General features: G+C 43.6%; 1 protein-coding gene across 1 annotated transcript in view; it reads left to right on the forward strand.

Moving 5' to 3' along the window:
- The window catches only part of dnah10 (dynein axonemal heavy chain 10), a 285,578-nt gene that overhangs the window by 95,387 nt on the left and 163,817 nt on the right, over positions 1-26,374 (forward strand). Inside the window, exons 27-33 of the mRNA XM_052032383.1 lie at positions 439-672; positions 4,141-4,263; positions 7,374-7,607; positions 8,792-9,015; positions 10,312-10,581; positions 14,004-14,187; positions 24,118-24,252. Of these exons, the coding sequence (XP_051888343.1) occupies positions 439-672; positions 4,141-4,263; positions 7,374-7,607; positions 8,792-9,015; positions 10,312-10,581; positions 14,004-14,187; positions 24,118-24,252 (1,404 nt within the window). The remainder of the gene's footprint in view (positions 1-438; positions 673-4,140; positions 4,264-7,373; positions 7,608-8,791; positions 9,016-10,311; positions 10,582-14,003; positions 14,188-24,117; positions 24,253-26,374) is intronic.

Raw genomic sequence — 26,374 nt, forward strand, 5'->3', positions numbered from 1 at the left:
AGTGCTGCTTTGAGGATAGATGTCTGATTGGAGTTTGCAATTGTGGAATTAACTTGAAGGTACAGATAATAATAGTGACATAATTTCCACCATTGCTGACAGCTATCAGTACATCTTACAGGTTGGGGATTTTACTGCAAGCTGCTTCTATAGAATTATCACACTGGTTTCTTCTCCAGTTAACTCAGTTGAAGTTGAATGAATCACAGATTCCTAAGTACTGTGTCTCTTTATACCACATTTGTACAAAGGTGTTTTAATACTAATTGGTTTAAAGTACTCCACTACTGAATGAAGCCTTCTTATGCTTTTCACTATAGTAGTGATGTTTGCTGAAGGGTTCGCAAATTTTAATGGGTAAATGAAATTCATTCTGCAAATTTAAAGTCTAGTTAACATCTAGGTTCCATAATTGCTGTGTATGTTTGTGCTTTTTAGGGTGTCAAGGAGGTTGTGGATACCTGGGAAAGCATGAAATTTACTGTGCAGAAGTACTACAAAGGAACTCAGGATCGAGGCTACATCCTGGGATCTGTAGACGAGATCCTTCAGATACTTGATGATAATGCCATGAATCTGCAGAGCATGGCTGGAAGCAGATATGTAGGTCCTTTTCTCAGTACAGTGCAGGAGTGGGAGAAAAACCTGTCCTTAATCGGTGAAGTGATTGCGGTAAGGAGCTAGAGAAAAGTTCAAGTAGCTAAGTTTTAGCTTCCACTTTATAAAAATCAACCAGCTCCAAAATCAGAAACACTTAACAAAAATCACTGATTGCCCCAGGCTTTTGAAAATGTGGGCACCAGATACACTTATTGATTGTTCATATTTTCTGTTAAGTGTTGAGGCTGATTTTATATCAGTATCTTCCCAGTTTGAATGTGTAATCTTTATTCTGTGGAGAGCCTGCCATTCTGCCAAAGATTCTGTTTATTCCAGATGCTCAGCATTTGCCTGTGGATCCAGATGTGAAAATCAAAAAAAATCTGCTGGTGCTGGAAAATACTGGAGATACTCAGCAGATCTGACAGTATCTGTGGGAAGAACAACAGAGTTAACAAGATAACAGGGTGGCACAGTGGTGCAGCTGTATTCCTGCTGCCTCACAACTCCAGTGACCTGGGTTCAATCCTGATCCTCAATGCTTTCTGTGTGGAGTTTGCACATTCTCCATAAATTTCCATGGGCATTCTGGTTTCCTCCCACACCCCAAAGCTGTGCAGGTTGGTAGATTAATTGGCAAATTGCCCCTAGTGTAGAGGTGAGTGGTTGAATTTGGAGGCAGTTGATGGGTATGTGGACAGAATAATCTATAGGGAAAATTAGTGGGGAATGGGATTGCTCTCAGTAATTCCAAAACAGCCTCATTCTATGTTGTAGGGAAACAAGGAACTATGGAATTAATGTTCTCTGATGTGAATCAGTAACTCTGTTTCTCTTTCCACACTGACTGAAAGGTTATGTTTAAAGGAATGTGGGAGCAGGAGTAAACTATTTAGCCCTGTTTGGTAATTCATTTGGATTGTGAGAGATCTGTGACTTATCTCTAACTGCTTGCCTTTGTCCAACTTCCCAAATACCTGTACCTTTGATTAATAAAAAGCTATCAATCTCAGGCTCTAAATAAACAATTGGCCTGCCATTACTGACCCCTTATCAGAGTTCTGAACTTACACCATCCTCAGAGCGTAGGAGTGCAGTATTTCCTAAGTGCTCCATTTCTGAAGTTAGGCTCTGATTTATGAGGCTAATACCCTTGATTGTAGGTTCTCCAGCTACTTAAAATAGTTTGTAAGTACGGATGAAAGATCTTGACCTGACATGTTGAGTGTCCATCTCCCTCCACAGATGCTGCCTGACCCACTGAGTTCCTCCTGCATCTTGTTTGTTACTTAAAATAGTTTCTTTCCCTTATGAGTTCCTCTTTATATCTTAAAAACTTTGATTAGGGCAATTTCCCAGTACCAGAGAATTAACGAAAAATTTGAAGGCTGAAGGTTGTTTTGTGCAACAGAACAGCTATAAAGCAAAGCTTAAAGTGAAATACTGCATATGATGGAAATCTGAAATAGAAGAGGACTCTGGAAATACCATCCTGGAGAGAGAAAAATTGCGTTAAAGTTCTAGATTGATGATTTTCTCTCAGAATTAAAACAAGCATTACCTCTTGACTACAGTGGAGGAATGATCTGCTAAGTGCCCTGCTGCCGTGACCTGATGGTGCACATAATATCACTGAACCTTAAGTTCTCCTTTGTGGCAACCTGGAAGACACAGCTAAAGATCAGTTTAAAGATGTGTTTAAGCATCTGGAATTCAGGTGTTCTATATATTAATAAAAGGGCATTAAAAGGACACAGCAGCAGCCCAGGGAAAAGGTTTCATGTAGTCAGCTATCTGTAGCTGAGTGGCACTGTGTTCCGTGGTACTGCAAAGGTCATCCTTTACCAGAAAGGACTAAATGCGCATTTAAATCAAAGTAGATCTCTTCTCAATGATGAAAATCTAATGCTACAAAAGATAGTGAAGAAGGCTGTGTGAGTTTACAACATAGAACATTACAGCACAGTACAGGTCCTTCAGCCCACAATGTTGTGCCAACATTTTAACCTACTCTAAGATTAATCTAACCATTCCCTCTATTTTTCTATCATCTATGTGCCTATCCAAGAGTCTCTTAAATGTCCCCAGTGTATCTGCCTCTACTAGCACCCCTGGCAGTGCGTTCAATGCACCCACCACTCTCCATGTGAAAAAAAAACTTATCTCTGATATCCCCCGTGTACTTCCCTCCAATCATCTTAAAATTATGCCCCCTCATGTTGCCCATTTCCGTCCTGGGGAAAAGTCTCTGGCTGTCCATTCAATCTATGCCTCCTATCATCTTGTACACCTCTATCAGGTCACCTCTCATCCTCCTTTGCTCCAAAGAGAAAAGCCCTAGCTCGCTCAACCTATCCTTGTAAGACATGCTCTCCAATCCAGGTAGCATTCTGGTAAGTCTCCTTTGCACCGTTTCTAAAGTTTCCACATCCTTCCTCTAGTGAGGTGACCAGAACGGAACACAACATTCTAAGTGTGGTCTAATCAGGGTTTTATAGAGCTGCAACGTTACCTCACGGCTCTTGAACTCAGTCCGCCGACTAATGAAGGCCAACACGCCATACTCCTCCTTAACAATTTGCACGGCAAATTTGAGGGATCTATGGACTTGGACCCCAAGGTCCCTCTGTTTCTGCACACTGCTAAGAATCCTGCCGTTAACCCTGTATTCTGCATTCAAATTTAACCTTCCAAAGTGAATCACTTCACACTTTTCCAGGTTGAACTGCATCTGCCACTTCTCAGCCCAGCTTTGCATCCTATCAATGTCCCGTTGTAACCCTCAACAACCTTCTACACTATCCACAACACCACCAACCTTCGTGTCATCTGCAAACTTACTAACCCACACTTCCACTTCCTCATCCAAGTCATTTGTAAAAATCACAAAGAGCAAGGATCCCAGAACACATCCTTGCAGAACACCACTGGTCACTGACCTCCAGGCAGAATAAGCTCCATCTACAACCACCCTCTGTCTCCTATGGGCAAACCTATTTCAAATCCACACAGCCAAGTTTCTCTGGATCCCATGCCTCTCGATCTAATGAAGGAGCCTATCATGGGGAACTTTATCAAATACCTTGCTAAAGTCCATAAAAACCACATCCACTGCTCTACCCCCATCAATGTGTTTCGTCACATCCTCAAAGAATTTGATCAGCCTTGTAAGGCGTGACATGCCCATCACAAAGCCATGCTGACTATCCCTAATCAGGCTATGCTTCTCCAAATGCTCAATTAAATCCTGTCCCAAAGAATCTTTTCCAATAATTTGCCCACCACTGAAGTAAGGCTCACTAGTCTATAATTCCCAGGGTTTTCCCTACTCCCTTTCTTGAACAAAAGAATAACATTTTCCACCCTCCAATCATCTGGTACTACTCCTGTTGCCAGTGAGGAACAAATATCCTCGCCAAGGGCTCAGAAATCTCTTCCCTCGCTTCCTGTAGTATCCTGGATATATCCCGTCTGGACCCAGGCACTTATCACTCCTAATGTGGCGTTTTAAGCAGATAGTAACCAATAATTGTTTTCTAGGTTTGGTTGGTGGTGCAAAGGAAATGGATGTACTTGGAGAGTATCTTCATTGGTGGAGATATCCGATCTCAATTACCCGAGGAAGCAAAGAAGTTTGATAACATTGATAGAATATTCAAAAAGGTAGTTACTTGAAACTGTTTGAATACTGAGATAAAATTACATAACTCATTTTACAGTGTTTAGCATTGTGATCTTGGTCCTTGTCAATCCAGACATTCTGCAGCCAAACTAGTGGGTTATGACCCACTCCTATCCAATGCTGCTTCTAACTTCAGTGAGTCCAGTCTTTTCCAAGTAGCCTTTCCATCTCCATCTGCGAGACTTCCCTCTGCCTCTGCCAGTTGCTGGTCTTGTTTTCCTAACCATCTCATTGTATCACAAATGATTTTGGTGCTTGCTTTTGCCATTATCCTAAATGGAAAAATTTCATCAACTCTTGCTTCAAATTTCCATCCCAACCTGACCTTCATTCACGTGGTCCATTCATGACTCTTGCCTTCCCTTTCCGTCTCAGCCCTGACTTCTCAATGATCATTTCTGGTGATGGGGGAGAGACCAATGTCCATTGTAAGTCCGTGGATTCCAACAGTAATGAAAGCAGAAAATGCCGAAAATACTCAGAAGGTTGGGCAGCATCTGAGGAGACAGAAAAACAGTTAATATTTCAGGCTGATGATCCTTGTGATGATGATGATCAACCTGTAACATTAACTCTTTTTTTCTTTTCACAGATGCTGCCTGACCTGCTGTCTTCTACTGATGGCGCCGTAGTGTGGGGACTTGTTGCAAGCTGCTCTCTGCAGATCCATTCATTACTTCTGTTCTAATCGTTTAACCTGTACTAACTCAATGCGCTGTGTAATGAATTGATCTGTATGAGTGGTATGCAAGACAAGTTTTTCACTGTGCCTCAGTACATGTGACAATAATAAATCAATTCCATTCCAATATACAGCATTTTCTGTTTCCATATCTCATTTCCAGAATCAGCAGTTTTTGTTTTTTCATTCATTGGTTACTTTGATAACACTGAAAATCATGCATTTCCATCTTGTGTTTGTATTGCTGTGTTGGAGGATAAGAAGTTACTTTAAAGTGGTAAAAGGTGGCAAGAGTATCAGCCCACAAGGGAATAATTTCCATCTCCATTGCTCATTTGAGACAACAGATGAAGTGTTACAGCAAATATATTCAAACTGGATGAATTTGTTTCTGCCTGAGAATCCATTCAAGTGTTCAAAGGAATGAAAAGTTTTGAAAAGATAAATTAGGCATTATTACTTCTATGGCAAGGTGATGACAGTCGAGGACAGAGAACAAATGGGGAGGAAGGATTGCTTTTTTTACACAGCATTATTCGGATATGAGATGCCTGACCAGAAACAGCTGGAGCTACAAGATAGATGAAATGACTAATTAGCTGATGAACACCACCCCGGGACCAAAAGGCTGATCATGCTGCTCACAGTTGAAAACTACACTCATTGGTCAACATAGAACACAGAACATAGAACAGTACAGCACAGGAACAGGCCCTTCGGCCCATCATGTCTGCGCTGACCATGATGTTAATTTAAACTAATCCCATCTGCCTGCATGTGATCCATATTCCTCTACTCCCTGCTTGCTCATTTGTCTGTCTAAACGCCTCTTAAATGTTGCTGTTGTATCTGCTTCCACCATCTCCCCTGGCAGCATGTTCCAGGCACCCACTGCTCTATATATAAAAAAAAACAAACTTGCCTCTTACATATCCCTTAAACTTTTGCACTCTAGTATATGACATTTCCATCCTGAGGAAAAAAAGACTCTATCCATGCCCCGCATAATTTTATCAATTTCTATCAGGTCGCCCTCAGCCTCCAATGCTCTAGAGAAAACATTCCAAGCTTTAAGGAGAGGTTGGACAAACTTGAATTGTTTACTGTGGGACAGTGGATGCTGAGGGGAGACCTGATAGAAGTGTATAAAATTATGAGAGGCGTAGATAGAGTAGACCTGGTATCCTTTTCCTGGGGTTGAAATATCTAATTCTAGAGGGCATGCATTAGGTGAGAGGGGGAAAGTACGAAGGGGATATGCGGGGCAAGTTTTTGACACAGAGTGGTGGGTGCCTGGAATGAGTTGTCAGAGGTGGTGGTGGAGGCTGATACGATAGAGGCATTTAAGAGGCCCTTAGATAAGCACATGAATATGCAGAGGATGGAGAGATATGGACCATGTGCAGGCAGAAAGGATTAGTTTAATTAGGTGTCATTAGCTTAATTAGTTCGGCACAACATCATGGGCTGAAGGGCCTATTCCTGTGCTGTAATGTTCTATGTTCTACCCCAAGATATCTCTGTATATGTGTACCTAAGGGTCCTCCCATTCATTGTATATTTTACTCTAGCAATTGACTTCCCAAAATGCAACACCTCACATTTGTCCTGATTTGACTCCATCTGCCACTTCTATACCCATATTTCCAACTGATCTATATCCTGCTGGGTCCTTTGACAATATTTCTCATTATCTACAACTCTGTTAATTTTCATGTTATAAATATCAGAAATAAGAGAGGTCCCAGCACTGATCCTTGCGGAACACAACTGGTCACAGACTTCCAGTCAGAGAAACAACTGTGAACTGTTCCCCTCTTGTCTTCTATGACCAAGCCATGTTGTACCCAACTTACCATCTCACCATGAATCCTATGTGCCTTAATCTTCTGCACCTACTATGAGGAACCTTGTTGAAAGTTTTACTAATGTGCATGTAGACAACATTCACTGCCACTGTCTAAGCAAGTGTTTTTTTAAGGTCTCCTCTTCAGAGATTAGCATTCTTGGCTTAACTCAGGAATAAATAAACTCCTTGTTCCTCAGAGTTAACCATCACACTAAATTCCAAACAGCTTCAAGATTAACATTCAATGGATTTATAACAAAACTTTTCCTCCCTTCCCAATAATGCACATCACTTATGATCACTTCCTCCTTTCCTCTTCCCAATACCCGGCTCCCTACCTTGTACCACCTGGTGTTATGTAATGCAGTCTCTGGCAGGAATTACTGCCATTGAATGTTGATGGCCAGTTGTTCCAACACTGCCTTTGGGACCCCAGAATTCAAGAACCAACTGACAGTATCTGTTTGCATCTTAAAGTTAACAATGCTTTAATAATAGTAATTTGTTATTACTTTGAAAAGATTTATTAGTTTTTTTTCCTACTTCCTAATGTTTGTTAGATCATGTCTGAAACTGTGAAGGAGCCTGTCATAAGCAAATGTTGCCAGGCTTCTAATCGTCTAACAAATCTCAAGAACCTGAGTGAAGGTCTCGAGAAATGTCAGAAGAGCCTCAATGACTATCTGAATTCCAAGCGAAATGCCTTTCCAAGGTTTTTCTTTATTTCTGATGACGAGTTATTGAGTATTCTGGGGAGCAGTGATCCTGAAGCTGTCCAGGAACACATGATAAAGGTAACTTATTTTTGTCTTCTATCTGCCTGACTTAAAGGGCATGTGCTATGAGGAGAGATTGGACAAACTTGCGGTGCTTTCCCTGGAGTGGCGAAGGCTGAGAGGAGACCTGATAGAGGTTTATAAGATTATGAGAGGCATAGATAGACAGCTGGTATCTTTATCTCAGGGTAGAAATGTCTAAAATTAGTGGACATGCATTTAAGATGAGAGGGGAAAGTCCAAAGGAGAAGTGCAGGGCAAGTATTTTTTTTACACAGAGAGTGGTGGGTGCCTGGAATGTGCTACCAGGGGTGGTGGTGGAGGCAGAGACGATAGAGGCATTTAAGAGGCTCTTAAATTGGCACATGAATGTGGAGAGAATGGAGGGATATGGACATTGTGTAGGCAGAGGAATTAGTTTAGTTGGGCATTTAATTACAAAGTTAATTAGTTTGGCACAACATTGTGGGTCAAAGAGCCTGCTCCTGTGTTGTACTGTTCTATGTTCTGTGTATTTCTTGTCATAGAGTTATAGAGCATGGAAATGGACCCTTTACCTCAACTGGTCTGTGCCAACCAAGATGCCCATCCAAGCTAGCTGGGCTGCTTGCTAGCGGGATTTCTCTCAGTTCAGACCAGGGATTTGCCAATGATTTTTATAAATACTTGAGAAGATATTTTGAATCAATCTGACAGAGACCTTGAGGAGTATAGCAGAATGTACTGCAAGATCTGTGGAAAAATGAATATGTCAGTATGGAAGCTATTTATGTGGCCATGAGTCGGTCCCCTCTAGATCCTGGAGAGGCTGACTGCTCTGGGATTGAGTGAATTTTTTGCTTGTTCAAGTATGATCTTGCACTGAGTTGGTTTAGAGCAATAAAAGGTATGAGCATCCACTTAGCATCCCTAATAACCTTTCATAGAGGAGTTGGTTCAGGGCTTCTTGGGAATGCGAAAGGATTGATTTCCTGAGAAATGAATGGCAGAGTGTTCCCAAGAAGCCCTGAACCAACTCCTCTATGAAAGGTTATTAGGGATGCTAAGTAGACGCTCATACCTTTTATTGCTCTAAGTTTCGGTTTCATATTGGTGTTAAAGAGGAAAGTAGTCAGCTACAAAATAATTAAAGTCCTTTGATGATTATTGTGAATATGGCTTATAATTAGGTCTACGAACTGACTGAGTATTTAATATTTCAGATGTATGATAACATTGCATCATTAAGGTTCCAAATGGGTAATGAGAATGAAACGTTGGCAGGAGCAATGATATCTGCTGAAGGGGAGGTGATGGAATTCAGACAGATGATACCTGCGGAGGGACGGGTCGAAGACTGGATGACTGCAGTCCTGGGTGAAATGAGAAAAACAAATCGTCTAATTACAAAGGAGGCAATTTTCCGATATTGTGAGACCATGACCAGGTGATCACAGCTAATGGCTGCTGTTTCTTGTCATTTTCACCATTTGGCTGTATTGAGACATAATGTTGTCAGTTAAATAGAACACTAACACAGCAATAGGTAATGGAGATTCTTGGCCACGTAAATCCTCGCTGTTCTCACATCTGGATTTCTTTACATGCAATTTTTAACTTTGCTTTTAGAATTTATAGTTTGGGATTTTACTTACTTAGTTCACTGAGGAAAATGTTAACCTTTAGCAATAAAGCATCTCTTAATTATTGAGTCCACATTGAGCAGTACCCAGTGTAAATGCAGTCCCAATGGAGAGTAAAACTCACCCTATTTTCTTCAGTGTGCTTAAACAAACTTGGGCTCCACAGGTATTTTTAAGATAATTATCAAATCCTCATTGTAATACCCCAAAATAACAGGTACTGCAAAATCTTACAATGTGAATCTTTATGCATAAAATAAAAAAAACTGTAGATGCTGGAAATCTGAAATAAAAACACAAAATGTTGGAAAAACTCAGCAGGTCAGACTGCAACTGTGGAAAAAGAAATAGTTAACGTTTCAGGTTGAAGACAGTTACGTTACTGTTTCTCCTTTACTAGCCTTTTCCGTTTTTACTTCGTATACATGTTAGAGTCTGTTGTAGGTTACCCCTTGGGTTCAGTAGTACTGGCCATATGTACTCTTTATACCTTCTTAGTGGGTTTCTCACCTTGGTGCATACTTATCTTCACAATTGTGTAACTGAGGATGCACAGTGTGAACTGAATTATCAGGCCTTTGGAACGAACACACACCACACCGCACTACACCATGCCTTTGCCTGTGTGATTGAGGTTTCTTCAGGACAGTGTGGCAAAATGGAAAATTACAAATTCACAACTAATTGTACACTCTGCTTGATTTTATTTCTTCCCATTTCTACATCTTCCTGCCTCTTAGCCCTAACCAGCCTTCCCCTCCCCCAGAATCATCTGAGAGCAGACACAAGAGACTGCAGATGCTGGAACCTCGCACAACACACAAGATGCTGGAGGAACTCAGCAGGTCAGGCAGTATCTATTGGAGAGAAATGGACATTCAATGTTTCGCTTGAGACCCTTCATCTGGACAGATGAAAGGCTCAACCTGATGAAGGGTCTTGACCCAAAATGTTGACTGTCCATTTCCCTCCATAAATGCTGCCTGATTATCTGAGTGAGATTGTTGATTTTGGTTTATTCAGTGATTTATTGCTGCTTTAGCAATGAGGTTGATCAAATATTCTCCAATGTGTAATAAACTTTCTCTTTGATTCTCCAGAAATGATTGGATGTTGGTTTATCAGGGCATGGTTGTTCTTGCTGCCACCCAAGTCTGGTGGACGTGGGAGGTTGAAGATGTGTTTCAGAGAGTTAAAAAGGGAGATAAACAGGCCATGAAGCATTATGCTAAGAAGATGCACCAACAGATTGATGATCTCGTTACCCACATCACACAACCACTGAGTAACAATGATCGTAAGAAGTATAATACGGTGCTTATTATTGATGTACATGCCAGAGATATTGTGGATACATTTGTCCGAGACAGGTGAGGTGGTCATTGGCATTTGAGACTTGTTTAATTATCAGTAGTTACATGTATCATTTACGCCAGTGAAATTAGAGACTTCGAGATTGAGTTTCCTCTGAGACCATTCCACCAGCAGAGATTATTCATCAACTGGGCTGTTGCTCACTAGTTGGGGCTGGGGGCATTTGGTATATCAGATGGGTGCTGGCTCCATCAGTGGTACCAATGGGACTGCCTTCCTCATTTGTAGTTCTGCCCACATTTGTGAATGGCTCTGCAGTTTTATTGTGGCTCTTCCCATTGTGTTTCAACTTGCCACATTTGGACAGGACTATAATGTTCCCAAATCTTCCCTCCCCCACCCGAACAACCACATAAATTATTTAGCTTTGTATTTTGCACTCACCTCATAATATATTTGAATTACATGGAATGGAATAGTACAGCACGGGAACAGGCCCTTCGGCTCACGATGTTCGTGCTGAACATAATGCTGACTTAAACTAATTCTCTTCTGTCTGCACATGATCCATATCTCTCATTCCCTTCATATTCATGTGTCAGTCTAAGAACCTCTTAAATGACAGTATTATATCTGCTTCCACCACTGCCCTGGCAGCCTGTTCCAGGCATCCACCACTCTTTATGTAAAAAAAAACTTGCCCCGCGCATCTCCTTTAAGCTTTCCCCCTCTTACCTGAAATGCATGGCCTCTGGTACTTGACGTTTCTTACCCTGGGAAAGATACTCTGACTATCTATCTATGCCTCTCATAATCTTATAAACTTCTATCAGGTCTCCTCTCAGCCTCCAGAGTTCAAAGATGAGATTCTTTTAATACTTAATTTGTTTATATAAGCTTATAAAAATCGAGCTTCTCCGATGATTACATTTGTAGGTGCATCAGTTTGACTGTTACAGACCTAGGAAGTTGCATGACCAGTGTCTGGTGGGTGCTGCGTGTCTTGGTTTTGGCTGAGCTGTGGTCATAGAGACATACAGCATAGTTCAGTTCAGCCTTTAACACAGTTATTCCCAGTAGACTAGTGTCCAAACCCCACAGCCTGGGCCTGAATACAACAATCTGTAACTGGATTATGGACTTTCTGACCAATCGTCCGCAGACTGTCAGGTTAGGAGGGCACATATCTTCCACCCTCGGCCTGAATACTGGTGTTCCCCAGGGGTGTGTGCTGAGGCCCTTCCTGTATGCCCTTTTTACTCATGACTGTTCATCTGTCCATGAAACAAACACCATCATAAAGTTTGCAGACGACACAACAGTCATTGGCCTGATCATGAACAATAATGAATTGGCATACAGGGATGAGGTATAAAACCTGACCGCCTGGTGTTCCGCCAACAATCTCATTCTCAACACCCAAAAGACTAAAGGGATTGTGGTGGATTTCAGGAAGTCAAGGAAGATAGATCTTGGTCCAGTGTTCATTGGTGGCGAGGCTGTGGAGAGAGTCTCCAGTTTTAAATTCCTGGGGGCATACATCGCCGAGGACTTTTCCTGGGCAATACACACCTCAGCTGTCATGAGGAAGGCACAGCAATGCCTCTATTTTTTGAGGAAATTGAGGAGAGCCAGACTGTCTCAGAACATTCTGGTGAACTTCTACCAGTGTGCGGTGGAGAGCATCCTGACATACAGCGTTACTGCTTGGTATGCCAGCTGCACTAGGAAGGAGCAGAAGGCTCTGCAGAGGGTCATCAAGACGGCCCAAAACATCATTGGGACTCAGTTACCAGCGATGGAGGACATCTATCAGGCTCAATGTCGGGTCAGGGCTTTAAAAATCATTCGAGAATCAGCTCACCCTGCTCACTACCTTTTTAAACTACTCCCCTCTGGTAGGCGATACAGGACAATACATGCACACACTACAAGACTGAAACACAGCTTTTTTCCCCAAAGCTGTTAAATTGTTGAACATGGACTGACACCTCCTATATATACATACACATACTATGTCTTTCCCCCTTTACCGGCTGGACTCATCATGGTGTTATTTAATATATTGATATTGATATGCTGCTGATTTATCATTATTATTATTATCATGGTTCATTTGCACGCTACCTTCTTATATTTTTTATACGTTATATTTGTGTAAGTATGTTTGTTTTATTTTATAGTTATAATTGCTTTTATCAATTTACTGTTTTGGTTTTTATTAGGCATGGGAGTGCCATCGTAATCTTGTTGTGTTGTTGTTGCAACAGTACAATGACAAATAAAGAAATTCTAATTCTAGAAACAGGCCCTCTGGCCCACCATGTTCATACTGACCATCAACTACCCATCTATACTAACCCCTGTACCAGCACTTGGTCCATCGCCTTCAAGTACTTGTTAAATGTTGTGAGAGTGCCTGCCTCCACCACCCCCTCAAATCCCAGCCACAAATCCCAGATTATCAGATCCTCTCTAAATCTTCTGCCTCTTACTTTAACCTGCATCCTCCGGTTTTTGATACCTCTGCCATGGGGAAAATGTTTCTTACCATCTAACCTCCACCACATCCCTCGCCCTCAGCCTTCTGGTTTTAGACATTTCTGCTCTGGGGAAATGTTTCTTATCATCTACCCTCTCTATGCCCCTCAGTCTTTTAAGCTTCATCAGCTCCACACTCATCCTCTATTGCTCCAAGGGAAACAAACCCATTTTATCCAGTCTCTCCTCATAATTCCAGGCAACATCCTCTCCACTGAAATCTCACCTCTTCTACAATGTACCGACTGAAACTCCACACAATTCTCCAGCTGTGTAATAACTAATGTTTTATAGGGTTGTATCATAACCTCCCTGCTCTTATATTCTGTACCCCAATTAATTAAGGCAAGTGTCTTGTGTGTCGTCTTCACCACTTTCAGGGATGCTTGGACATGTGCACTGAGGTCCCTCTGTTCTCAGTACTCCCCAGGACCCTATCATTCATTATGTATACCCTAGCCTTATCAGTCCTCGCAAAATGCAACATTTCACACATCATGATTAAATTCCACCTGCCATTTCCCTGCTTACCTTACCAACTCATCAATATTGCCTTGTATCCTAAGACTACCCACCTCACTATCAACAACACCATTTATGTTTGTGTTTTCTGGTGGGGTACTGCTCCCCAGTAATCCTAGCTTTGGCATCAGTCCCAGTCATGTAGATCAACTGCGGGAATACGGACTGTCACTGACTGAGGATGAGGTCAGGGGCAGCAATAATATCTACCCACTCCCCCATCAAGCATAGATTACAATGCAGACTCAGCCATGAAGATCTCTTGATTGCTCCTGGATCTCTAGTCCAGCACCTTCCATGGAGCAGAGGGAAATTAGAGTAAGAAAAGCACCATAGAGTTGTAGGTTTAGTCTTTTACAGCTGCTAGGTATGTTCATTTTACATTGTTAACATGCACTTTCACTGTTTCCATTAGTATAATGGATGCCCAAGAGTTTGAGTGGGAGAGCCAGCTTCGCTTCTACTGGGAGCGGCTGCCCGATGAGCTGATGGTGCATCAGTGCACTGGCCGTTTTGACTATGGCTATGAATACATGGGTTTGAATGGTCGCCTGGTCATCACTCCTCTCACAGATCGAATCTATCTAACGCTCACACAGGTACTAGATGTAACTATGTTCTAGCAATAGAATTATCAGACAAAGCAACCTAGAAATTGTTCAATGCATCTTCCTAGCCTAGGTCAACCTGATTCTGCTTGTGAAGATTGAAGAAAGGGCACAAACATTGTGCATTGTTGACAGATTTCCTTTCGTAATGCTGCACTGAAACTGTCTGTTGATTTAGGCTCTGTGTTCCCTGTTGGTGTGTTGCAAATTCTTACAGCTGTCACTCTGTAACTTGACGTGTGTAGGCTGCTCTTAAAGGGCCATCCCATAGTACAAGGTTGGTGTTACTGCACAGGTGGGAGAGGAGGGGGAGAGTGCTCCCGGGGTCAGAGGGGATTGGATGATTGATGAAGAACAATGCTTACCAGAGGTGTGTTCTTTGTGCAGGGACCATGGAGAAATTCCAAGGCTACCGAGAGGTGCTCCTGACAGGAAATTCCAGAAAGGCCTGTCAGCAGTGTCTGAATACCTGCACTCTGGCAAGTCTGCAATGTAGGCAAATGAGAACAACTAGCAGCACAATGGCTCAGCAGGTAGAGCTGCTGCCTCACAGCTCCAGTGACCAGGGTTCAATACTTCTGTGTGCAATTTGCACATTCTTCCTGTGACTGTGTGGGATTCCCCTGGGCGCTGTATGCCTCTGTGATCAATCTCAGTGGCACCATGCCTGGTTTCAGCCTCCCATTCCAAAAATGATCTGTGTATTCCTATTCTCTGTTTTCTGTCTGTTAACTATTTCTCAGGCCACAACCATATGTTATCTACAAATTGTGCTCTGATTTTGTTTAATAATCTTGTATGGCACCTTATTAAAGGCCTCTGAAAGTCCAAATGCACCACATCCATTGGTTGCCCTTATCTGTTCTGTTAGTATAACTCCATAAAATTCCAACCCGTTTGCTAAATTTTAGTTCCTATTCATAAATCCATGTTGACTCTGCCCAATCCTATTAATGTTTTCCAAGTGCTCTCTGTTACTACTTCCTTAAGAATCATTTCAAACATTTTCCCTGCTGCTGATGTCAGGATTACATCTGCAGTTCCCTGCTTTCTTTCTCCCTTCATTATTAAATAGTGGGGAAACAATTGTCATCTTCCAATCTGTGGGACTCATTCTAGAATTGCCTATGGAACTTGGGAGGATGACAACCAGTGGATCTATTATCTCCACAGCCAACTCTTTCAAAACCCTGGGATGCAGATCAGCAGGTCTAGAGGCACAAACAGAAAATACTGGAAAAACTTGGCATGTCAGGCAGCATCTGTGGAAAGAGAAAGGGTAAATGTTTGAGTCTGTGACCCTTTGTCAGAACTGGGAAAGAGAGATACAAGTAGACTTTCGGTAGGATGGAAATTGGGGGAGGGATGTGTAGAACAGAGGGAATGTCTGTGATAGGATGAGTGGAAATAACTTAATGAACACAGGCATCAACACATTAAGTTACAATGCCTGTGTAATGAGTTGTTAATGGTGAAGTGGTGGGATGTGCCCAGCAGGCTAGACTTAATGCATATAGGATAGAAAAACAGAAGATGGAAACTGCTGATAAAACTCAGCAGGTCAGACAGCATGTGTGGCAAGAGAAGCAGTCAATGTTTTGGATGAGGGACCTTTTGTCAAGCACCTGCGAAGAGTCTTCAGGAATGACCCTGAGCTTCTAGTTGCCTGTCATTTTAATTCACCATACCACTTCCATAGAGATGTAGAGCAGAGAAACAGGCCCTTTGGCCCACCACGTCCATGCCATCTACACAAATCCCATTTGCCTGCATTAAGTCTGTAGCCTATTTAAGCGCCTGACTAAATGTTTCTTAAACGTAGTGAATGTATCTGAGTCCACCGCCTCCTCTGGCAGTGAGTTCCAGATATCAACCACTCTCCAGTAAAAATAAATTACCTCTCCGATCCCCTTTTAAAACTCCTTCCTCTCACCTTAAGCTTATGCTTTCTTGTTTTTGATACCCCTACTCTGGGGAAAAAAAATTGACTATCTACCCTGTCTATACCTCTAATATAATCTTGTATACTTCTCTCAGTCACCCCTCAGCCTCCTTTGCTCCAGGGAAAACAAGCCCACCCTATCCAATCTCTCCCCATAACTAAAAGCCTCCCCATGACATCCTTGTTAATCACCTCTGCACTTTCTCTAGTATAATCACATCCTATAGTGTGGTGACCAGAACTGCACACAGTACTCCAGGTGTAGTATAACCAATGTTTTGTAATCTGTCCCTACTCTGATCTTTCTGTCCGTATCCTCCGGCACTGTTACAAAACCCAATGCAAGCTTGAGGAAAAACACCTCGTCTTCAAAAAGCATTTCGTACATGAAGAGCAGAAGGATGGTTAAGGTAAAGGTAGGTCCGATTAAAGACAGGTGGGAGGATGTGCCTGGAAGCTGTGGAAGTGGGTGAGGTTCTCAATGAATACTTCTCTTCAGTATTCACCAAGGAGAGGGCTCTTGATGATGTTGAGGACAGTGTTGGTGAGGGTAATGTTCTGGAGTATGTAGATATTAAAAGAGAGGATGTGTTGGAGTTGTTAGAAAATATTAGGACAGATAAGTCCCCGGGGCCTCATGGAATATTCCAGAGGCTGCTTCGTGAGGCGAGGGAGGAGATTGCTGAACCGTTTGTTAGGATCTTTGAGTCCTCATTGTCCACGGGGATGGTACCGGAGGATTGGAGGGTGCCGAATATTGTCCCCTTATTCAAGAAAGGTAGTAGGGATAGTCCAGGGAATTACAGGCTGGTGAGCCTTACATCTGTGGTGGGTAAGCTATTAGAAAGGATTCTAAGAGATAGGATCTATGAGCATTTAGAGAATCATGGACTGATTAGGGACAGCCAGCATGGCTTTGTGAAGGGAAGATCTTGCCTCACAAGCCTAATAGTGTTCTTTGAGGAGGTGACCAGGAAGATTGATGAGGGTAGTGCAGTGGATGTGGTCTACATGGATTTTAGTAAGGCGTTTGACAAGGTTCCGCATGGTAGGCTTCTTCAGAAGGTCAGAGGCCAAGGGATCCAGGGAAGCTTGGCCGTATGGATTCAGAATTGGCTTGCCTGTAGAAAGCAGAAGCTTGTGGTGGAGGGAGTGCATTCGGATTGGAGGGCTATGACTAGTGGTGTCCCACAGGGATCGGTTCTGGGACCTCTACTTATTGTAATATTTATTAAGGACTTAGATGAGGGGGTGGAAGGCTGGGTTAGCAAGTTTGCAGATGACACAAAGACTGGTGGTGTTGTGGATAGTGTGGAGGGCTGTCGAAGCTTACAGAGGGATGTTGATAGGATGTAGAGCTGGGCTGACAAGTGGCAGATGGAGTTCAATCCAGAGAAGTGTGAGGTAGTACACTTTGGAAGGACAAACTCCAAGGTGGAGTACAAGGTAAATGGCAGGATTCTGGGCAGTGTGGAGGAGCAGAGGGATCTGGGGGTTCATATCCACAGATCACTGAAAGTCGCCTCATTGGTAGATAGGGTAGTTAAGAAAGCTTATGGGATGTTAGCTTTTGTATGTCGGGGGATCGAGTTTAAGAGCCGCAAAGTGATGATGCAGCTTTACGAAACTCTGGTTAGGCCACACTTAGAGTACTGTGTCCAGTTCTGGTTGCCTCATTATAGGAAGGATGTGGAGGCATTGGGAAGGGTGCAGAGGAGATTTACCAGGATGCTGCCTGGATTAGAGAGTATGGATTATGAGGAGAGACTAAAGGAGCTAAGGCTGTTCTCATATGAGAGAAGGAGGATGAGGGGAGACATGATAGAGGTATACAAGATATTGAGAGGAATAGATAAAGTGGACAGCCAGCGCCTCTTTCCCAGGGCACCAATGCTCAAAGCAAGAGGACATGGCTTTAAGGTAATGGGTGGGAAGTTCAAGGGAGATATCAGAGGGAGGTTTTTCACCCAAAGAGTGGTTGGTGTATGGAATGCGCTGCCTGGGGTGGTGGTGGAGGCTGATACGTTGGGCAAGTTCAAGAGATTGTTAGATAAGCATATGGAGGAATTTAAGATAGATGGATATGTAGGAGGAAGGGGTTAGATAGTCTTAGGTGTGGTTTGAAGGGTGGCACAACATGGTGGGCCGAAGGGCCTGTGTTCTGATCTATGGTTCTACAGTTCCATCTGGGCACGTTGTAGCCTTCCAGACATCAGGTTCTCTTTAACTTCAGATAACATACTCTTCCTTCCTCTCTTTCAGCAGAACCATTTCTGCCTGACGTTCTTTTTCCTTTTCCTCTCTATGTATAGTCCAACCTGCTGAACATGTCCCAGGATGTCAGAACTACATCCGCCACATATTACACGACCATGGTACCTGCCCGATGTGTGTTCACTCTATGGATTCACCCACATTTTGCTGCTACCCAGAGTAACTTATTTCTCTTTCTTAGGTTTGCAGAAGGGTCCCTCTTCTGAAACACTAACTGTTTCTCTCTCCACAGATGCAGCCTGATCTGCTGAGTTTTTCTAGCATTTTCTTTCAGATTTCCAGCATCTGCAGTTTTGATTTTCAGAAGGTTCTGGGAATTTATAGTTTTTTGGTCCCATTAATTTTTCCATTTTTTATTATTAATGCTAATTTTGGTTAGATGCTGAGTTAATCTGGAGCTGTAATCTTCCACTATTTCCAGGGGAATTTGTTTTCATTTTATTTTTTAAATTTCTCTGTTATTTCCTATTTTCCAATATAATTTCTCATTGGTGAGTCTGTTAACATTAAGATTTGCTTTAGATGAAGTTATGGAGAGAGTTAATGAAGGTAATGCAATCGATAGAAAGACCTGAGGGGCAACGTCTTCACATAGAGGGTGGTGCGTATATGGAAGGAGCTGCCAGAGGAAGTAGTTGAGGCATGTACAATAACAACATTTAAAAGACATTTGGATAAGTACATGGATAGGAGGGATTTAGAGGGATTTAGAGGGATCAGGGGCAAATGGGACTAGCTTGGAGGGCACCATGGTTAGCATGGGTGAGTTTGGCTGAAGAGCCTTTTTCTATGTTGTATGACCCCATGTGGTGTACATGGACTTCCAGGTTTTTGATAAGGTGCCACATAACATGCTTATCAGCAAAGTTGAAGCACATGGTGTAAAACTGGTTCAGTAACAGGCAACAGGGTGTTGTGTGAATGGTTGTCTTTCAGACTGGATGAAGGTGAATACTGGCCTTCCCCAGGGACTGGTGCTGGGGCCATCACTTTTCTTGATATCTATAGATTTGGAGGAGCAAGTCACAGTTTCTAATTTTGTGGGGGACATGTAACTTGGCAGTATTCTGAACGGAGAAGACTAGTGATAGATTGCAGCAGGATATGAACAGGCTGCCGGAATGGGCAGACACGTGGCAGATGAAATGTACTGCAGAGAAATACAAGGTGATGCACTTTGGTAGGAAGAATGAGGAAAGGCAATGCAGAATGAAGGACACTGTTCTAAAGGGCTGCAGGGTATGAGTGTCAAGTCATTGAAAGGTTGAGAACCCAGTTAATAAGATATGAGTTTTATTAATAAAGGCAAAGAGTATAAAAGCAGGAAGTCATCCTGAATCTTAACAAAAAAAGACACTGGTATGGCCTCAGCTGGTGTATTGTGTTCAATTCTGGGCATCACATTATTGGAAGGATGTGGAGGCATAAGGAAGGGTCCAGAGGAGATCGACGAGAATGTTTCCTGGGATGAGGGATGACATTGCAAGGAAAGATTAGAGGGGCTGGAATGTTTATGAAGAAGAGAAGGCTGAGGGGAGATCTGATAGAAGATTATAAAATGACAAGAGACGTGGACAGAATGGTTAGTGGGAGTCTGTTCCTGTCGTGGAGGGGTCCAGGACTAGAGGACACAGCAAAGGGAACAACGAGTGGCCTGAGAGGACAACTTTTCTTGGGTGGAATCTGGAACCCACCTGGAGGCTGGTTCCATTGTGGCCTTCCATGGATAAATGTGTGGAGAGGAGGAATTTGCAAGGCAGCAGGGAAGGGGTGGGGTATGGGGCAGTGGAAGTAGTGAGTTGCTGTGGTGGAGAGCTGGCGTGGACACAATAAGCTGAATGACCCCTTCTGCTCTGTAATCTTTGTGATTCTATGATAAACTTATTCTTTTTACACATCTATAGAAACTTCTACAGTCTGTTTTATTAGCTGACTGTTATGCTTTTCTTATCAGAGGCTAGGTGCTCCTTTGCTGAATTCTGAAACTTACCTAGTCCTTAGGCCTACTGCTGTTTTTTTTTGGCAGCACCATAAGCCTTTTCTTTTGATCTAATGCAAAATTTAACTTCTCTTGATAGCCCTGGTTGGACCACTTGTTTTTTCTAACCTCAAAGTATATTTCATACTTTGTGTTAGCCATTGCTTGTTTAATGTCATACCTTTTAATGTCGTTTTCCAATCTACAGACCTGGATCATGGAGTTTACATTTGCTACTTTCCAGTCTTTTAGAACCATTCTAGAATCAATGGAACCTTGGAAGATTACAACCAGTGCATTCACGGTATCCATGGCTACCTTCTTCAAAACTTGAGAGATCATAAGGAATTGAGCATTTATTACCTTTCAATCCCTTAATTTCTCCATTACTTGTTTTCTGTTTTGCTAATTTCTTTGCCCTTTGTTTAAATATTGAAATTTCACCTCACCAGAACCTGCCCCACCCTCTACTATTTAGCTGTTTAGGTTGCAGATTTTAGGTACATTGGGACAGTAAGACCTGGATGTTTTCAGACCAGAGAGGCTGAACATCTCACTGCAGGTGACTTCTGCATGTTGCACTATATAAAACCTTATCTGCAGCCCTGGTTATTTGACTGACCAGGACACAGATTTCAATTCAAGTGAAGCCTGTCCCATTGGGACAGATCCCTCTTTCTGCCAGTGCCTAATGGATTGAAACCCATTACCCCCACACCCGTAGTCAGTTTTGTGACCTGATAAACCCTGTACCAATTTGCAGGTGATTTGGGTAGTAATTTAGAGATTATTACTCTTGCAGTTCTGCGTTTGAATTTGGAGCCTTGCTACTCATGTTCCTTCAGCAGAGTCTCCCTTGTCCTTTGTGTGATTGGTTCCCACAGTGTAGGAGAGCACAGATCTCATTGATGACAATGAATCCTGTTTGAATGTTGCTGTTTAGGTCGCAGATTTTGGGTACATTAGGACAGTAAAACATGGATGTTTTCAGACCAGAGAGTTTGAACATCTTACTGCAGGTGACTTCTGCATGTTGCACTAAATAACGATGAGTAGGAATACAGGAAGGAGATAGAGAGCTTAGTGACGTGGTGTTATGACAACAACCTTTCCCTCAACGTCAGCAAAACAAAAGAGCTGCTCATTGACTTCAGGAAGGTGGGTGGTGCACACGCTCCTGTCTACGTCAACAGTGCTGAGGTCAAGAGGGTTGAGAGCTTCAAGTTCCTAGCAGTGAAAATCGCCGATAGCCTGTCCTGGTCCAACCATGTAGACACCACAGCCAAGAAAGCTCACCAGCACCTCTACTTCCTCTGGAGGCTAAAGAAATTTCATATCCCCTTTGACACTCATCAACTTTTATCGATGCATCAAAGAAAGCATCCTATCTGGATGCATCATGGCAATACGTAAACATATGGCAACTGCTCTGCCCACAACTGCAGAGAGTTGTGGATACAGCCCAGCACATCACGGAAACCAGCCTCCCCTCCATGGACTCTGCCTATACTTCTCACTGCCTCGGTAAAGCAGCCAGCATAATCAAAGACCCCACCCTCCCCAGACATTCTGTCTTCTCCCCCCTTCCATCAGGCAGAAGATTCAACAGCCTGAAAGCACATACCACCAGGCTCAAGGACAGCTTCTACCCTGCTGTTATAAAACTATTGAACAGTTCCCTAGTATGATAAGATTGACTCTGGACCTCGCAATCTACCTTCTTGTGACCTTGCACCTTATTGTCTACGTGCACTGCACTTCCTCTGTAGCTGTGACACTTTACTCTACATTCTGTATTGTTTTTACCTTGTACTACCTCGATGCTACACACACAAAATGCTGGAGGAACTCAGCAGGTCCTGCAGCATCTATGGAGAGAAATAAACAGTTGATGTTTCAGTTTGACACCTTTCATCAGGACTGGAAAGAAAGAAGGCAGAAGCCAGAATAAGGTGGTCAGGGGAGGGGGAGGAGCACAGGCTGGCTGGTGATATGCAAGTCCAGGTGAGAGGGGGAAGGTTGGTGGGGAGGGTGTTGGGGAGAATGGGGGGATGAAAAGGAGTGATATAAGAAGCTAGGAGGTGATAGGTAGAAGAGGCAAAGGGCTGAAGGAGGAGGACTCCAGTAGAGAGGGAAGGAGGTGGGGAATAGATGGGCAGGTCATGAGGGCAGGGGATAGGAAAGGGAAGGGGTGAGGCTGCCACAGGAATGAGGGAAAACAAAGGGGAGAGGGGAAGAATGGGGGGGAAGAGGGGAGGGATTACTGGAAGTTAGAGAAATCGATGTTGATGCTGTCAGGTTGGAGACTACCAAAATGGAATGGGGTGTTGTTCCTCTAATCTACATCTGGCCTCAATGTGGCAGTAGAGGAGGCCGTGGATAGACACGTCAGTATAAGAGTGGGATGTGGAATTGAAGTGGCTGGCCACCGGGAGATCCTTGCTTTTGTGGCAGACGGAGCGAAGGTGCTCAATGAAGTGGTCACCCAATCTGCGTCGGGTCTCACCGATGTAGAGGAGGCCGCACCGGATGCAGTAAATGACACCCTTGGATTCACAGGTGAAGCGCTGCCTCACCTGGAAGGACTGTCTGGGACCCTGAATGGTGGTGAGGGAGGAGGTGTAGGGACAGGTGTAGCCCTTAGTGCAGTTGCAGGGATAAGTTCTGGGAGGGTCTTCAGTGGGTAGGGATGAGAGGACAAGGGAGTTGCAGAGAGAGAGATCCCTGTAGAAAGTGGAGGGGGGTTGGAAGGGGAAGATGTGCTTGGTGGTGGGATCCTGGAGGCAGCAGAAGTGATGGTGGTGGAAGGGAAACCCCGTTTACTGTAATAGGAGGCTATCTCGGATGTTCTGGAATGGAAAGCCTTATCGTGGTAAGATGCGGCAGAGGTGGAGGAACTGGGAGAAGGGGATGGCATCCTTGCAAGTGACAGGATAGGAAGAGGTGTAGTCAAGGTAACTGGGAATCGGTGGGTTTGTAAAAGATGTTTGTGGATAATCTGTCTCTAGAGATGAAGACAGAGATCCAGAAAAGGGAGAGAGGTGTCGGAGATGGGCCAAGTAAATTTGAGGGCAGGATGGAAGTTGGAGGCAGGAAGCGGCCACAATGCAGTCATCAATGTAGCAGAGAAAGAGTTGGGGAGCGTTACCAGTATAGGCTTGGAACATGGACTGTTCCATGTGGCCGACGAAAAGGCAGCCATAGCTGAGGCCCGTGTGAGTACCCATGGCTACACCTTTGGTTTGGAGAAAGTGGGAGGAGCTGAAAGGGAGGTTGTTGAGGGCAAGTACCAGTTCTGTCAGACAGGGTGGCAGTGGAGGGGGACTGGTTGGGTCTGCTGTCGAGAAAAGAGCGGAGAGCCTTAAGGCCTTCCTGATAGGAGATGGAAGTGTACAGGGTCTGGACATCCATGGTGAAAATGAGGCGGTCAGGGCCGGGGAACTGAAAGTTGTTGAAGTGATGGATAGCATGCAAAGTGTCACAGACACAGGTGGGAAGAGTCTGGACCAAGGGGGACAAAATGGAATCAAGATACGAGGACACAAGGTCAATGGGGCAGGAGCAGGCAGAAACAATGGGCCTCAATGCACTGTGTAATGAATTGATCTGTATGAACGGTAGGCAAGACAAATTTTTCTCTGTACCTCAGTACAAGTGACAATAATAAACCAATTCCAATTTTAGTGCCACTTGTCAATCACAGCAACTCTGCCTTGTTTTTATCCAGGCTCTGTCCATGTACCTTGGAGGGGCACCTGCGGGACCAGCTGGAACCGGCAAAACTGAGACCACCAAAGACTTGGCCAAGGCTCTGGGACTGCTTTGTGTTGTGACAAATTGTGGGGAAGGCATGGATTACAAAGTAAGGACAATCATCCTTTGGTAGATTATTATCAAAAAGCCAGAGTGATTAAATTGTACATCTAAATATTGTTGTATCTTCTCAGATTCCTCTGAAGAATTTTACTGTCACTTTTTCCTTTCCCAGTGATCTGTTTAATTTTTCTCTCTGTTTCCTCGTTTCTCTGTGCTGAACCCCATAGTTGAAGCAGCAGCCTGGACACCTTGGACTGTCAAGGTTGTCAGTATAACCAAGGTGGCCAAAAACAGACCTTCGCCCCTGTGGAGAACAAGCTCGACTCTTCCCACAGAACCAATGTTGGCATGGAGCTCTTCGCCTGTGGGTGACGGTGCCAATGACTCATTCTGTATTTAGGGTAGAGTTATAATGGAAACAGTGTTTTATCATCAAAGCCCTGAATTAATTGAGAACCTGGCACAATAACCCACAGTGAGTTACTTCACTGGATGTGGGTCTGTTTGGAGGGGAAGAAGGAGCTGGTTCAGGGAAACTGGAAAGGAGAATTGTCAGGTGAGACACTGGGAAATGTTAAGACAAAGGGAGCAGTTAGGGTTGCAAGCTGAGCGAGAATGAAAGTGATGCATCTGTCAGCTGCTCTCTGAAGTGCTCCAACTGGATTCTGTGAGCATTGAGACACTCAAATGAACCAAGATGCATTTGAACTATCCAAGATAAACACTGCCATCTGAACACTTAGGGAGATTTTAGGTGTGATGTTGGTAAATTGTACACATGATAATAAAGCATTTATTTAAGACTTAGCTGTCCTTGATGCTCAGGGACAGTCCTTCTAACTGAAATTACAGCTTGAACTGGTGATCTACTCTCAGTTCGAGCTATAAAACATAGAACAAGACAGCATAGTATGGGCCCTTCAGCCCACGATGTTGTGTCAACCTATATAAACTTACTCCTCCACGATCAATCTAACCCTTCACTCCTACACAGTTCATAACCCTCCATTTTTCTTACATCTACATGCCTGTCCAAGAGTTTTTTAAAAGAAATGTCCCTATTGTATCAGCTTCTATTACCACCCCTGGTAGTGCATTCTAGGCACCCAATGCTCTTTTAAAATAAAAACCTACCTCTGACATCTCCCCTTGAACTTTCCTCCACTCACCTCAAACAGATGTCCTCTGGTATTGGCTATTACCCGGGAAAAAGGTGTTGGCTGTTCACTCTCCTTCCTGTAATATGGTGACCAAAGCTGAACACAATACTCCAAGTGTGGTCTAACCAGAGTTTTATAGAGCTGCTACATTACCTTGTGGCTCTTGAACTCAATACCCTGATGAATGAAGGCCAGCACACCATACACTTTCTTAACCACCCTATCAACTTGTGCGGCAACCTTGAGGGATCTATGGACTTGGATCCTAAGATCTCTCTGTTCTTCCACACTGCTAAGAATCCTACCATTAACCTTGCACTCCGCCTTCAAGTTTGATCTTCCAAAGTTTGATCTTCACACTTTTCTGGATTGAACTCCATCTGCCCCTCTCTGCCCAACTATGCATCCTCTCTACATCCCTTTGTAACCCATGACAACCTTCTACACTATCCACAACACCACCAACATTTGTGTCGTCTTCAAACTAACTAACCCACCATCCCACTCCCTCATCCAAGTCATTTATGTAAAAAAAAAATCACTTAGAGTAGGGGTCCCAGAACAGATCCCTGTGGAACACCACTGGTCACCGACATCCAGGCAGAATACTCTCCACCTACTACCACCTTCTGTGGGCAAGCTAATTCCGAATCCACACAGCCAAGTGTCCATGGATCCCATGCCTCATGACTTCTTGGATGAGCCTACCATGGGGAACCTTGTCAAATGCCTTACTAAAATCCATGTACACCACATCCATAGAACCATACAGCACAAAACAGGCCCTTCGGCCCACCATGTTGTGCCATCCATCAAACCACCCTCACGCTACCTAACCCCTTCCTCCCGCATATCCCCCCATCCCACACTCCTCCATATGCCTATCCAACAAGCTCTTGAACCTGTCCAATGTATCTGCCTCCACCACCACCCCAGGCAGTGCATTCCATGCACCAACCACTCTCTGGGTGAAAAACCTCCCCCTGACATCTCCCCTGAACCTCCCAC

Source organism: Pristis pectinata, chromosome 17 (genome assembly GCF_009764475.1).
Source record: "Pristis pectinata isolate sPriPec2 chromosome 17, sPriPec2.1.pri, whole genome shotgun sequence".
Classification (NCBI taxonomy): Eukaryota; Metazoa; Chordata; class Chondrichthyes; order Rhinopristiformes; family Pristidae; genus Pristis; species Pristis pectinata.